Raw genomic sequence first — 15,211 nt, forward strand, 5'->3', positions numbered from 1 at the left:
TAATTGAACCTCACACTGCCCTTGTAGTTTCTATAACATCAGAGCGAAAAAGGAGTTCAGAGGTTCTCTAAATCAGCTTCCTCATTTACCATTTTACAGATGAGGAAACTGAAGCCAGAGAGGTTAAAGTGTCTTACCTCAGGTCCCACAAGTGTTAAGTGTTGGATGTGGGACTTGAACTCACATCCTCTGACTTCCCACTCTGCAGTCTTCCATTGTACTATATTGCTGCACTGGTCTTAGACTGTTCTTAGAGTTGCTGCATTTTAGTTCTTGTACAGTGACATTTGTATATGTATTGCACATTTGAATCAGATCCTACTGTTAGATTGTGAGTTCCATGAATGAGAGTAGAGATTATTTCCTCTCCCTTCTCCCTTTTCCTTTTCATCTAGCATGAGCCTAAGTTGGAGATTGAAGGTCTTCACTCCTGAACTAATTAAAAGAGAAATTCAGGAGAATACTTCAATGATATGGGGCAAACAATAGGTGTTTTCTCTTCCTCTCTCTGACTATCATTTTCTTCTGGTCTTGCCATCCTGTCCAGGTTTACATTGAAGATTCCCTAGGGGAACGGATCTGGGTGGACAGCCCTCACTGCAAGACATTTGTCGACAATATCCAGACAGCATTTAACACCAAGATGCCTCCTAAAAGCATGTTGTTACAAGGAGAGATGGGGCGCAGTGGAGGAGACCTCAGTGCTGGTAAGATGCCAGAGGAGATGGAGAGTTTGCTAAGAGGATGAAAGTTAGTGGTTGTAAGTAAGCACTTCTGTGCCATTAACTTGGCTTGACAATCCTCAGTCCTTTAAGGTTCAGCTCAAGTATTGCCTTCTCCATGAATCCTTCCTTCCCTGATTGACTCCTCTCCTCCATCTCATCTCCTTACCCTCGCCTCCCTATGAGCATAAAGCACTTTCTTCTGCTTATGTTTTTATATAGGACTTTGTTTGCAACTCTCCTTTGCCCCTATCCCAGGTAGTGTACTTTAAAAAAATTTTTCAGAAGTATACTTTTTTCCAATTACATGTAAAAGTTTTTAACATTTATTTTTTAAAATTTTGAGTTCTTTTTGGGCAAGTCAACCCCAATTGCCCCTCCAAAAATAAAAAAAAATTTTTTTTGAGTTCCAAATTCTCTTCTTCCCTCCCTCCCCCCCATTGAGAAGGCAAGCAGTTTGATATGGGTTACATATGTGCAGTTATGCAAAACTTATTTCTGTGTTATTTATGTTGTGAAAGAAAATGCAGATAAAAAAGAAAACTAAGAAAAATAAAGTAAAAAAAAATAAGGTAGCATACTTTTTTGTGCACATGTAGTCTCCTTCATGCTTCCCTCCAGTGGAAGATATATTCTTTAAGGGCCAGTCCTGTGTTACTAGCTTTGAGTCCCCAGCACTTCTTGTATCTTTGTATATGCTTGACACACAGTAGGTAATTAATAAAGCTTGAATTGAGGAAAGGGGCCACAAACTTCTTTCTGTGGAAGGTGCCACATGAGCTAGGTGTTGAGGGTACTTCAGACTCAAAGGTGAAGAGAGTTTGTATCACCAGGCTCCCTCTCTCTCTAGGGAACAGTCCTCATCCTTCCCTTACGGAGGAAGAAGACAGTCAGACAGAACTGCTGATTGCCGAGGAGAAGCTGAGCCCAGAGCAAGAGGGACAGCTCATGCCCAGGTATGTGGAATCTCATCACAGCTGCTGTCAGTGCATCTGGGATGCAGAGAAGAAAATGGTCCAGAACAGGGGAGGGCTTGGCCACTGTTTCTGAGAACAGAGACCCTTTCTTCCCATTTAGTTAAAGTGCTCTCTGCTGTTAGTTGAGCATTAAGGGGCCGTGAGTCAGAGGCTTTCCTCACTTGCTGGGAAGACAAGAAGAGCCGGACTCTAGTTGATTTAGGATTATCTTCTTTTCCAAGGTATGAGGACCTTGCCGAGAGCGTGGAAGAATATGTCCTTGACATGCTTCGGGACCAATTGAACCGTCGACAGCCTATGGACAATGTCTCCCGGAATCTCTTGCGACTCCTGACTGCAACCTGTGGCTATAAGGAAGTGCGACTGATGGCTGTGCAGAGGCTGGAGATGTGGCTCCAGAACCCAAAGGTGAGCAGCTGCCCTGGAGCAAGGGAAGGGGTTCCCATTGGAGTCCAGCACGAACTGGACTTGTGTACGTGAGTATCTGTATATCTGGCCCAGAAGGGTAATTGTGTCCTCCAGTGTTATCACTCATCTCTCATCCCTGCAGTTGACCAGGCCAGCCCAGGATCTGTTGATGTCTGTCTGCATGAACTGTGGTACTCATGGTTCAGAGGACATGGAGGTCATTTCCAGCCTCATCAAAATCCGGCTCAAGCCCAAAGTCCTTCTTAACCACTACATGCTCTGTGTCAGGTAAGGATGGAAGGATATGGGGAGAATATAGGGCTAGAAAAGTTTTGTCCTAATACGTGTTCCTAATAATCGATCGCTCTGGTTTTTGGTTTTGTTTCCAGGGAACTGCTAAATGCCCACAGGGATAATCTGGGCACTACAGTCAAGTTTGTGATTTTCAATGAACTGTCAAATGCAAGAAACCCAAACAACATGCAGATCCTGTACACTGTGCTACAGCATAGCTCAGAGCTGGCCCCAAAGGTGCTCTTGGATAGCTTTCCTTCATGATTGAGTCTAGGCCATTTTCATTTCAGGGGCAGCAAGTAGCAGGCTGGAGGAGATCCAGCCTCTAATTTAGAGTAGAATCTTTAAGCTAGGGGCAGTGAGTAAGAGTGCCGGCCCTGGAGTCAGGAGGACCCGAGTTCGGTTCCGGCCTCAGACACTTAACACCCACACATAAAAAAAACTAGCCGTGTAACCTTGGGCAAGTTACTTAACCCCAATTGCCCTCCAGAAGGCAAAAAAAAAAGAATCTTTAAGCTGATTAATAGATTGGCAGGGTGTCAATAATTAGATATATCAGCATCTCATGCTAGACTAATTTCCAGAGCCCTGACATTTGGCTTTTTGTGTTATGACCTCTTTGGCTAATGGCTAGTCTTTGTAAATATGGTAATACTTGAGTAATTACTTAGGTCCATGGGTTTTCTCCTTCTGGGAATTACTTAGAAAGGCCTTAGACAAAGAACTGATGATGATTAATGTTAGGTTGACACAGAGCACTAAAGTAAAGCACTAGTTTTGTGCAGGGCATAGCAGGAGATCCCATTTAGTATTTCCAGTGAAAGGTTTAAACCATTTGGAAATTTCCTACTTTTGACTGCCATAGATTTAACACTTGACTTTTAAAGATGTTGGATTTTGTATGATCTTAACAAGACCTTGTCTTTCCTTTCTTTGTGGATTGCTTTGGCCATAGTTCCTAGCAATGGTGTTCCAGGACCTGTTGACTAATAAAGATGATTACCTGAGAGCTTCCCGGGCCCTGCTTCGAGAGATAATCAAACAGACCAAGCATGAGATTAATTTCCAGGCATTTTGCCTTGGGCTCATGCAGGAACGCAAAGAACCACAGTATTTAGAAATGGAATTCAAGGTACTTCAACCCTTTCTTGGTGCCGTCTGTCTTTGGCTGACGTGTTTCATGTGATTCTGTTTTTTTGGTCAGCTTCTTCATGAGATTTGAATGAGGAGCATGTAACTGTCTTTTATTTGGTTCATACAACACTTTTTTTCCCCTCATTTTTTAATATGTACCTGATAGCTGGGCTTTCTCTGCTGATTACATCAGTCTTCTCTTGTCTAAATCAGGAATATCATTCTTTACTACCTAATAATTCCCCTACATGTAGATGAATTTCCTGACTATTTCTTGCCCTATCATCTTTTCATTATTTTACTTTCCAATACTTTTTTCTGTAGAAAATACTTTCCCATTGTCCTTTTTCTTTGTATACTGAATGACTTGACAGAAAGTGTCCCTGTTGTGAAGCTCTCCTGACCTGAGTTTATATTAAATTTTGGTTTTAGGAGCGCTTTGTGATCCACATAACTGACCTGCTGGCTGTATCCATGATGCTGGGCATAACGGCCCAAGTGAAGGAGGCTGGGATTGCATGGGATAAAGGAGAAAAGAAGAGTAAGTCCTAGAAAAGTGACTTCTGGAGACAAGGCAGGCGAGAGTAACAGATGGTAGGAAAGTCCAAGCGGGGTAGTGGCCAGAGAACTAGGTGCAGGTGGCATTCAGAGCCTCTCAGCACCTAAGGGTGTTAACTGACTGATTGTGCTTCAGACCGAGTTGAAACACGGTGGGGCCTGTTTGCAAAGAGGAGTGCTAAAGACAGCAAGAAAGGAGATTTATTTTTTTCTATTTCTCCCAATATAATGAGAGTGTTAACATAAGCATTTCAGCTGTGGATTGAGGGACTGACTGGTAATTTGGGAGACTCTTCTCTTGGCTTCCTTTACTGCTCCTGTTTTGGTCATTGTGTTTTTGTGAGGGGTAAATGGAAAGGGGCTGGATGACACATCAATCTTTTTGGCTGTTGGATTAACTGTTCTAATAGAAACTTTAAGGAGAAGTGTCTTACTTGATTATTCATAGATTTCAGTTGTGTAAAACCTGCTGCTATTACCTTGGTCTTTGGATCATAGGACTTTTGAATTTGAAGGAACCTTAAAGGTCATCTAATCCAGAGGTGTCCAGTCTTGTTGCCCTTGGCCTCAAGGTGCTGAGGAGGCTGAACTGGATGTAAATGTCATTGGGGAATGTTTGGCAAAATAAATAAAAATTCAGTATGACATAGATAACACTAATTTGTGGGTTTTTTTTGTTTTGTTTTGCTTTTTGGAGGGGGGAAGGCAGGGCAATTGGGGTTAAGTGACTTGCCCAAGGTCACACGGCTAGTTTTGTGTTAAGTGTCAGAGGCCGAATTTGAACTCAGGTCCTCCTGACTCCAGGGCTGTTGCTCTATTCACTGCGCCACGTAGCCGCCCCATAATTTGTGTTTTCTGAATCGTTGTGCTGCCCACAGAGATCTGTTGCTATTAGAGTTGGACGCCACTGATCTTACTCTAGCTCTTTTCGTTTTCATGGATGAGCAAATGGAGGCCCAGCAGAAGTGGTCTTGTGTAATTTTAATATAGGGATAGACAGAGGTTGAAGGCCAAGGAAGAGCATTTTGTTCTGTTTTTAATTTAGAGATAAGTATCATTGATTTAGAGAATTCTGCTGAAGAAGTTCCTTCTGCTGCTGTAGGTCAGCACTGCCTCAGTGTATGTATAGTCATAGAGATAAATTGCCTAGTGTCCTCTGGCAAGGTTAAATGACTTGCAGCTAGTGTGTCAAAACAGGACTTTTGGGTGGTCTTGTCTCTGAGTCTCACTCTGTTCACTGTGTTTTGTCTTAATATGAGGAATGTTAATAGAATAAAGGGCTTATCTTGCACCTTTACTGCATTCAAGGCTTACTTGGACATGTGTCTGTAGTGGTTCATGTTCAGTAACTAGGCTGCTTTTCCAAACCAGCATCTTGGTTTGATATGTAGCTGCTGGTGTCCCTTGTGTTTGTACTTAAGATTTTTGGCCTTTCTTGATTTCCCTGCCAGAGCTGGCTATGATTTTCCCCGGTTAGAGCTCATATAACATAAGAGATCACATATTATGTTCTAGATTGGTGTATATGCGCTGCTAGACTCCCTGCGGGACTATAAGGTCCATGGAGGCACGAGCTGTTTGATCTAAACTTCAGCTTTCCCCTAGGCCCTAGCATGGTGCCATGCTTGCTGTGGTTACTTAATGCATGTTTGCTAAGTTAAATTTAATAGCCACACACTGCTCTCTCCCCCTTTAAGGTTCCTGTATCTGATTATTTGCTTGTCTTTTTCAGATCTAGAAGTGCTGCGATCCTTCCAGAACCAGATAGCTGCAATTCAGCGTGATGCTGTCTGGTGGCTCCACACCGTTGTCCCTTCTATCAGCAAACTGGCTCCCAAAGACTACATACACTGGTATGAGTCTGAGGGTCTTCTGTTAAAGCTGCCTTTGGAAAAAAAAAAAACAACCACTTCCCCCAGGCCTTCTTTCTGTGGATTGTGTCAGTTTTTGCCACATGGTGGGATTCAGACCAGAGCAGCAGGAGCATTTGGGGGGTGACCATTCACACGACCCTCTTCACTGATTGCTTGTCTTTAGGAGCTGCTAGTGATAATGAAGTTAAATGGTCCTGTTATCCTACACAACAGCTACTTCTGTCACTTCAGGAGGGAATGTTCTGTGTCTTGTTTGGAGTCATGTTTTTATGACCCCAACACATCAAATGAAGCTTAGATTTCAGTTCCTTGTCAGTCGTCCTCATGGTGGGTGGCACTGTCAGGGCTCCGCTATGAGAAGCTCCGGAGCATCTTTCTGTTCTCGAGGAGGTGCTTGTTGAAAGCTTCTTGGTAAACAGAAGTCTCCTGAAATCCCTAGGACAGAGTTCTTCCTTCCAAATGGGGATCTGTGATTTCATTGGAGTAAAGACTTCTGGGGATGCAGCTGGCTCTGGGGCAGCTGGGGGCTCTGTGTACAGAGCATTGGACCAGGAGTCAGAAAGAACTGAGTTCAGATTTTGCTTTAGACACTAACATTGGGACCCTGGACAACTCATGGACCCTCTTTTAGCCTCAGCTGCCTCATCTATAAAATGGATAATAATCACCCCTCCCTCCCAGGGCTGTTGTGAGGATCAAGTGAGATATATGTACATTTTAAAGTGCTATATAAATGTTAATTACTTAGTTCCACCATTGTAGGTCAGAAGCTGCTCTGCAATTTATAGTCTTGGAGAACTGTTAAGTTACTTGCTCAGAGCCACATAGCCCAGATGTGTCAGAAGTGGGTCTTAGGCCTGGGACTTCCTGACTCCTTAGCCAGCAGCCTATCAATGCCTTGCTGGTAAAGCTCTCAGACTTTGGAAATGGCCTGCGACAGTAGCTTCTTATATATTGAATTCCTTTATTTCTTCCTCTGTGCAGCCTCCACAAAGTGCTCTTTACAGAACAGCCAGAGACCTACTACAAGTGGGACAACTGGCCCCCAGAAAGTGACCGCAAGTATGCCTGTTTCATCCTCTCTAGTTTGGGGCACCCTATGGGGCAGCTGTGGAATGGGGCTTTCACTTGAACAGTTCTTAGAACTCTTTGATTCTAAGTAGAATTCCTGGTTCACTTATATTAACTCTTAAATTTTTTTTTTAATTACCAAGCATTTATTTTTTTTTCCCTCTGCCACACCCTCCATCCTCACCCCTTGGAAAAAAGAAAAAAAAACCATAACACTCATGACAGATACACTTAGTCAAACAAATTCCCTCAGTGGCCCTCTTCAGAAAGGTTTGCCTTATGAAGATGGCATCCCAGGGTTTGGAGGGGTATTCCCAGATGGGGATTGTTGGTATCCATCTAGCCTTGGGCAGTGGTTCCCACTGGTTTGAAAATCAAACTGGAGTAGCGGTGACATCCCCCTTCTCCAATTCCAGTTTCTTTCTCCGCCTCTGTTCAGAGGTTCCCATCTTGGAGGACACATTGATGCGTATCCTGGTGATTGGGCTGTCCAGAGAGCTGCCTCTGGGCCCAGCTGACGCCATGGAGCTTGCTGACCATTTGGTGAAGCGAGCCGCAGCAGTGCAGGCAGACGGTAAGGTTCTCTTGGGGCTCTCATGAGGCAGCTGCTTGGCTTGTGGACAGAACTGACTCCCCACCTGGATGCTTGTCTTTTTCATTCCATAGTTTTAGTCGTACTTCTAGACAGTGGTCTCCCCTACGGTGATTCTGTGACTTTTTACTTGCCTCATTTGAGAAAGATCAGGCAAATGACCAAGCCCCTTATCCAACCCTCCTTATTTGTAAGGAAGCTTTTACCCTGGGGGTTATTTAGTTACCAATGCCCAGCAAACTCCTGTTTCAGACTGTAGGTAAGTAGGCCTAAGATTTCAGAGGTACTAATGTCTATTACATAGATTCAAATACTCTTTTCTCCTTAGATGTGGAAGTCCTAAGGGTGGAGAGGATCCAGCTGATTGATGCTGTTTTGAACCTGTGTACCTATCATCATCCAGAGAACATTCAGCTGCCCCCTTGGTAAGGTTGACCTCCAAGCTGACTGTTTACTAGGTAGAATATGCCTCTCTATATCTGGCAAGAGGGACTTGGCTCTCTCGGGGGAACTTGCTTTTTGAAGGAAATAGAACATGAAGTTAGATGGTCAGTGACGTCCTTTGCAGAAGTAGCAAAACTTTTGTGTTACTTTGTATGTATATTCTGTTTACTTCTTTATGTATAAGTTTCTCCTTTGGAAACGAGCCCAGGATAAAGGATGGAACATAACTCCTTAGTTCAGAGGCTGTTTCATTTTTGTCTTTGTATCCTCAGCACCTAGCAACAGCATGTATATAACATATATAGTATATGCTTCATAAGTGCTGCTTTTTAAAGTTCAGCTAATGGGTTGGAATCTAGAGACTTTAATTTTGTTTTGTCTTGTGTGACTTTAGGTAACTCACTTAACCTCTGTGCTTCAGTCTTCATATGTACTAAATGAGGATAATCCTTTTAGATTCATCTTCAAAGGAAAGATATCTGATAACTGTGGTGATTAGTCTGGCTTTATTTAGTAATTCAAATGGTTTTGTGTCTGACTTTATTCAGTAATTCAAATGGACAATTTTTTGTTTGTGTAGTCCACAATAAATTAAAATTTTGTCCAAATCTGGTAGTCTACACAATTTAGCAAAATATGACTAAAATTCTCTTTATGGATTCTAGTGGGCTCATGGATCTTCTGAAATTTGTAGTGGATTTTGATGAAATTTGGGAAAAAGGGTAAAAATTCGATTGAGTGAAGTTGACAATTCATAGCACTAATCTTTGTAAACCTATTTTACAAGTAATGGATTTGAAGTTTGAAAATTAAGTATTCTTTGTAGCAATTCCTGAATGTTGTTCAGTTGTTTTCAGTCGTATCTGATTTCGTGACCCCGTTTGTGGTTTTCTTGGCAAAGATACTTGGAGTAGTTTGCCATTTCTTTTTCCAGCTCATTTTCCAGATGAGGAAACTGAGACAAACAGGGTAAAGTGACTTGCCTAAGGTGACTAGGAAGTTGAATCTTCCTGACTCCAGGCCCATTGCTCTATTCACCGCGACACCTAGTTAGTTGTTCATTCCTGAATGATGTCATTCTAAAACCACTTACTGGTTCAAAGTCCAACATCAGGCCCTCGGGACATTGGTAGCTCTCTATTCAAGGTTACAGGTTGCTGTGGTCTTTCTGGCCTGTGCTTACTGTTGTACTTGTTTTTGGAGTAACTATGCTCTGATTGCCGTTCTCCACTGTTATTTCAGATACAAGCCCCCAAATCTTGCTATTTCAACCCTCTACTGGAAGGCATGGCCGCTGTTGCTGGTGGTAGCTGCATTTAATCCTGAAAATATTGGTAAGTATACTTACCCCTTTTTATTTTACAAAAATCACTTCTTGGACTATGAGGACTTTAGTGCCAGCCTCATAGAATATGGATTACAGGCCACCTTCTGGGGGATTATCCATGAGGGATGAGGAGCAGGTAAAAAAACCCAAAACCAAAATAGTGTCTGTGTGGGGACTTGTCCTTCCTGTTGTTTGAGCGTTGACAGCTCCCTCTGGGCTGATTTTATGGGCAAACCCTTGTCTAATACTTGCCTGTCTGTGCTTTGACACTGTGTGCTTTTACCCTTTAGGTTTGGCAGCTTGGGAAGAGTACCCTACTCTGAAGATGCTCATGGAAATGGTGATGACAAAGTAAGCTTTTCCCTCTGGATAGTTTATACTAGATCAGAAGTAACCTTTTTTTCATATCGCAGACCCCTGGCAGTCTGTTGAAGCCCATAGAACCCTTCTCAGAATAATGTTTTAAAGTGCATAAAATACAAAGGATTACAAAGGAAACTAATCATACTGAAATATATCTATCCATACGCACACATATTTTTTAAGTTTATAGGCTCCAAGTTAAGAAAAACCCATGAGGGGGGTGGCTAGGCAGCACAGTGAATAGAGCACTGACCCTGGAGTCAGGAGGATCTGAGTTCAAATCTGGCCTCAGACACTTAACACTTATAGCTGTGTAACCCCAATTGCCCTGCCTTCCCTCCTCCAAAAAAAAAGGCAGAAAAAGAAAAACCATCTTGAATTTTCAAATTCAGAAATCCTCTTTGCAGTCCACTTTCCCCTCTCCCTTTTAATGTGGTATTGATTATGGGAAAAGATACACAGGTATTTTCTGGAGTGATATTACCTGGGCGAGATCAAGATAACAAAAATCCCCCAAAGTAGTGATGATCATAGTAAGCTTTTTGAAGTTGAGCTCTGTGGTAGAAAAGCTTTAGTCATTGTTTTTGATAGCTCCATTGGGGTTTCGATGATGGCATCTCAAGCTGTGGCCAAGCAAGTGGTATCATTATGAGTTCTGACTCTTTTTGATCTTCTGTGCTTTCTAATGGGACTTAGCATTTGACACAGGGCTTGATGGCAAGTTTCTTCTTATTTGGTCCCTAGTAATTACTCGTATCCTCCTTGTACCCTGACGGATGAAGAGACGCGAACTGAGATGATTAATCGAGAGCTCCAGATTTCCCAGCGGGAGAAGCAGGAAATCCTGGCATTCGAGGGACATCTAGCAGCTGCATCCACCAAGCAAACAATCACTGAGAGCAGTAGCCTCCTCTTGTCTCAGCTTACCAGCTTGGATCCCCAGTAAGGCATTCTGTTTGGACAGTTTTCCTCAGTCTTCATAGCAAATCCTTTACCTCTTACCTTTCCCCACTTGTAGTGTCCCCACTACCCTCTCTCTTATCACTTAAGTGCTTGTTGGAAATCTTATCTAAGATATATATATATATATATATATAGGGTAAATCCAGGAACTGTTTGTTAAAAACCTATGTAGTAGAAAGGAGAGAACAAGATAGAGATCTGTATTTGGAGAGGATTTTTTGTTCTATAGGTCTGAATACATGAATAATCTGTGGATCTCTACCACTTCTCTCTAAATACCCTTTCCTATACTCTGGGTGGATTGTCTTTTTTTCCCCTTTTTTAAAAACAGAGATTTATTGATAGATTTTGCTTAACCATCACTTAGATTTACTGTATGTCTTTCTACCTCCTAGAGAGCCATTCCTTATAACAAAGAATTTTGGGGGGTGAAAAAATACAAAAGAAGAGAAGAACATTCAGAAAATGGGTGGGTTATTTTATCCCAGTTTGTGAGATATGACATAGTGGTTCATTTGTAATTGTACCAGGCTTTGCTAATTCATTTTTTCTCTTGTAGGGGCTCCCCACGAAGACCCCCTCCTCACATCTTGGAGCAAGTGAAAGGACTTAATCAGTCCCTCCGCCTTGGTCACCTCCTGTGTAGGAGTCGAAACCCAGATTTTCTCCTTGACATCATTCAAAGACAGGTGAGTAAACAGGTTTGAGAGTGTTAGAATAGAAGTCTGCCAGGATATTCAGGAATCACTTTAACTTCATAGAGCTAGAAGACAATGGAGGATTTGGACCAGGCCTGCACAACATTTCAGGCATCCTGTGAAAAATGTAGAGGAAAACATCCCACGGGCCTGATTTGAACCAGATGCATTTTTAGGGGAAATGCAGTTTGCCTTCAGTCCAGGGACTTGAATGCTCTATAATGCTAGCAGTAAATCAGAGTTACTTTGATGTTCTTAAATATGATGATACAAATATGGTCACATAAATACATAAGTTACATGTCTGTATTTGAGGGGGAAGTAATACGAATGAACTGTATTTGTGTTTATGAGATAGGAGATTTGTGAAGTGTGTGGGGAATTATTTATCACAGAAGATTGGGGAAGATTTGAGGTTTAAAGAATTAAAAGACAGTGCTTTGATACTATTTTTCACTGTTTAGCTGTAAGTATTCAGTTTTCCCATGTGCTTGAAAAAATTTTGTTTCTTTTTAATAGATACTTTTCTCAATTATACTATTTTATATGGCTTTCACTCTGTAAACCATCTTATATCCTTTCTGACTGTGTGTATGTGCATGTGTTCTGCAAGAGAGGGCAATAAATCTTTTACTTAATATTTTTCTCTTCTCCACCCACAGGCCTCCTCCCAATCCATGCCCTGGCTAGCAGACCTGGTTCAGTCCAGTGAGGGCTCCTTGGATGTGCTGCCGGTACAGTGTCTTTGTGAGTTCCTGCTTCATGATGCTGCTGATGATGCTACCTCGGGGGAGGAAGAGGAGGAGGGAGAGAGCAAAGAGCAGAGGGCCAAGAAACGCCAGGTCAGTGCGCCCTCAGGCAGGAGCTCAGCTCTGAACCGGGCCTCTCCACTCCAGTCTCATCAGAAGCAACCTCTCCTGTCTCTGCAGAGACAGCAGAAGCAGCGACAGCTGCTTGGCCGCCTGCAGGACTTGCTGCTAGGCCCCAAGGCTGATGAGCAGACCACCTGTGAGGTGCTGGACTACTTCCTACGGCGCCTTAGTTCCTCTCAAGTGGCCTCCAGGGTATTAGCCATGAAGGTAAAACTCACACGGGCACTAATTGGGAAAGAAATTTGTGCTCTTCAGAACATGTTATCCTCACCGTTAGCAATATTAAACTTTTTATTCAGTACTGTACTAGGCAGATACCCACATTACAGTACCATGGCAGCCATGGTTGATAGTCTACTGGGGTTCTCTGTAATGAAGTCTTGTAAATAGGTCCTGTAAAATTAAGAGCCTGCTTTTACAGGGGTGATACCATTAATAAAATGAAAAGGAAAAGGCAAAATCTAAAATTTTTTAATTTGCTAATTTGGCATACCTATACTAGATGAAAACTTGAGAATTTCATTTTGAGATTGTCAAAGTAGATCAGACTATCTTTATTTTCTGGGAGTTTGAGGGGAGGTTGGTGGTTCTTGTTAAGGAAATATATCCCATCCTAATAGTTTGATAGAAGATAGATTTTTGCCTTAAAAAAATTCCCATAGTTTTACAGCAGAACTCCGTGACACAAATTTCTCTTTCCCCGGAATCCCATTTGGGAATCTTGTCATGCTACGCATATTGTTATAAATAACATTGTTTCTGACTAAAGACATCAGACCTTTAGGGAATCTTAGTCATGATTATCTTTTGTGTACATTTGTAGGGATTGTCCTTGGTATTGTCAGAAGGTGGACTTCGTGATGGAGAGGAGAAAGACCACCCCATGGAAGAAGACTCGGGAGACTCAGAAATGCTTCAGGGATACCAGTGGTTATTGAAAGATCTGCCACGATTGCCACTGTTTGATAGTGTCAGAAACACAACAGCTCTGGCCCTGCAGCAGGTGAGAGCGTTCAGAGGCATGTCAAGGGAAGGAAGGGATGCCAGCTGACTTTGAAGGGTATATTGAACTAGGGTTGGATGGTGGGGCCCAGGGAGAGCTGTTGTTCAGGGATCAAGCTTCTCCTTTTGCTGATGATTTCAAGGAAATCCTCTCTCGTTCTAGGCTATCCACATGGAAACGGACCCTCAGACCATTAGTGCCTACCTTGTGTACCTCTCTCAGCATGCCCCAGTGGAGGAACAGGGGCAGCACAATGATCTGGCTTTGGTGAGAAGGGATGAGGAACATTGTTGATGTTTTCTTTAAGGATGTGCATTGCAGTTCCTAGCATAGTAAATATTGATTGTTTGATTCTTCATAGCCGCTTAGTGTATTCTGTCTGAAACGTGGCTGTAAACCAGCTTATGCTTGAATAATGTTTTGAATATGCTAGGATTGGAGGTCACCAATGATACTAACTGTCACAGAATAGGAGTGAGTATCTATGAAGTTTGCTATTGTCACATCATACTTGGAAATACAGTGTTCAGAAGAGGCTATTTATTTCTTGTGTACACTTTGGGGCAAGCTGTCACAAAGGTAGCAGTAGGGCCTTCATTTTGTTCTCAGTGGTGTGAGTAACAAGGCATGGGTGGTCATACTGTAAGTTTCACCACATTGCCACTATCTCCAGTACTTCCAAGTTCTTGATTTTATTGATGTAGCTATGCCATCCCATTGTGGCTGGCCACTGTGGTCATGCTGAGCCAGGTTTGTGCTTGGACATGAGGCATGACGTTCAAAACCCATCAGGCCTGTGTTGTAGGGACCTGCCAGAGCTTGATTCTGGCTGGCCCTGCTTCCAGGGTCACCTTGCATTCCCTAGTGAGGCTGCAGAGAAGGGGAGCGAATGCAGGGCAGGGAACTTGTACAAAAACAGGTCCTTCCCAATATGTGGTGGGGTGTATGTGTAAGCTTTGTGTGGAGAATTCTAGACATGAGACCTCATCCCAAAAGATGATCTTGTATCAAGGCCAGTTGGTTGTAGAGCCACAGATCTACAATTAGAAGGAACCTCAGAAACCATTATGTCAAATAATTTGGAATAGTAATTGGAAACCTGTGGGTAGAACTAACTATTCCTTTGTGTCACACAGAGCCTTGCTATTTGAGGTTCTTCTCATCTTCTCTCATCAACACTGTCATAATTGGTTGTGTAATTTGGGACACGTCACTTAACCCCCTCTGGGCCTCAGATTTATTTTTATTTTATTTTTTGCTTTTTGGAGGGCAGTTGGGGTTAAGTGACTTGCCCAAGGTCATACGGCTAGTTTTTGTGTTAAGTTTCTGAGGCCGAACTTGAACCCAGGTCCTCCTGACTTCAGGGCCGGTGCTGTATTCACTGCGCCATCTAGCCGCCCCCTGTGCCTCAGGTTTTTCATTTAAAGTCCCTGGTGCAGCATTTAACTTCCATAGTTCTGGCAGTCACATGTATAGTTTTAAAGCTTTATCTCATCTTTCTTGCCTTCCCTTTCCGTGTTTATTTTTGTAGTTGCCATGGGTTAGTGTGCAGAACAAGTTTAAGTGTTTTATCTACTAAACTAGAAATTCTTATGGTCCCCTTTGGCAATCTGGTGAAAACTCTGGAGGTTTCAGAATAATGTTTTCAAATGTATAAAATAAAATACAAATATTACAAAGGAAACCAATTGTAATTAAGTACAATTATTAAGATTTAAAAAAAAAAAACCAAATTCATGGATGCCAGGTTAAGTACCTCTGCATTAAACTCCTTTTACACCTCTGTGTGACATCTTTGCTCTCATTGATTTGTTAGACTCCTGTTGGCTAATTAGACATTCATTTCAGTATGTGTAAACACCCATGAGGGATGCAAGAGAGAAGGCAGAGCCTTCTGTGGTAATAGAGGCC

At 42.5% G+C, this 15,211-nt stretch overlaps 1 protein-coding gene across 1 annotated transcript in view; it reads left to right on the forward strand.

Annotated features, from left to right (window-relative positions):
• The window catches only part of INTS1 (integrator complex subunit 1), a 49,484-nt gene that overhangs the window by 7,724 nt on the left and 26,549 nt on the right, over window positions 1-15,211 (forward strand). The window contains 19 exon segments of the mRNA XM_069084824.1: window positions 548-707; window positions 1,573-1,678; window positions 1,921-2,107; window positions 2,250-2,395; window positions 2,497-2,638; window positions 3,357-3,533; window positions 3,968-4,076; window positions 5,826-5,946; window positions 6,952-7,029; window positions 7,455-7,612; window positions 7,959-8,055; window positions 9,317-9,408; window positions 9,692-9,752; window positions 10,509-10,706; window positions 11,287-11,416; window positions 12,088-12,267; window positions 12,355-12,504; window positions 13,121-13,300; window positions 13,463-13,567. Of these exon segments, the coding sequence (XP_068940925.1) occupies window positions 548-707; window positions 1,573-1,678; window positions 1,921-2,107; window positions 2,250-2,395; window positions 2,497-2,638; window positions 3,357-3,533; window positions 3,968-4,076; window positions 5,826-5,946; window positions 6,952-7,029; window positions 7,455-7,612; window positions 7,959-8,055; window positions 9,317-9,408; window positions 9,692-9,752; window positions 10,509-10,706; window positions 11,287-11,416; window positions 12,088-12,267; window positions 12,355-12,504; window positions 13,121-13,300; window positions 13,463-13,567 (2,577 nt within the window).

Source organism: Petaurus breviceps, unplaced genomic scaffold (genome assembly GCF_028583685.1).
Source record: "Petaurus breviceps papuanus isolate PSGF00001 unplaced genomic scaffold, PetGlider_PUasm1.0 175, whole genome shotgun sequence".
Classification (NCBI taxonomy): domain Eukaryota; kingdom Metazoa; phylum Chordata; class Mammalia; order Diprotodontia; family Petauridae; genus Petaurus; species Petaurus breviceps.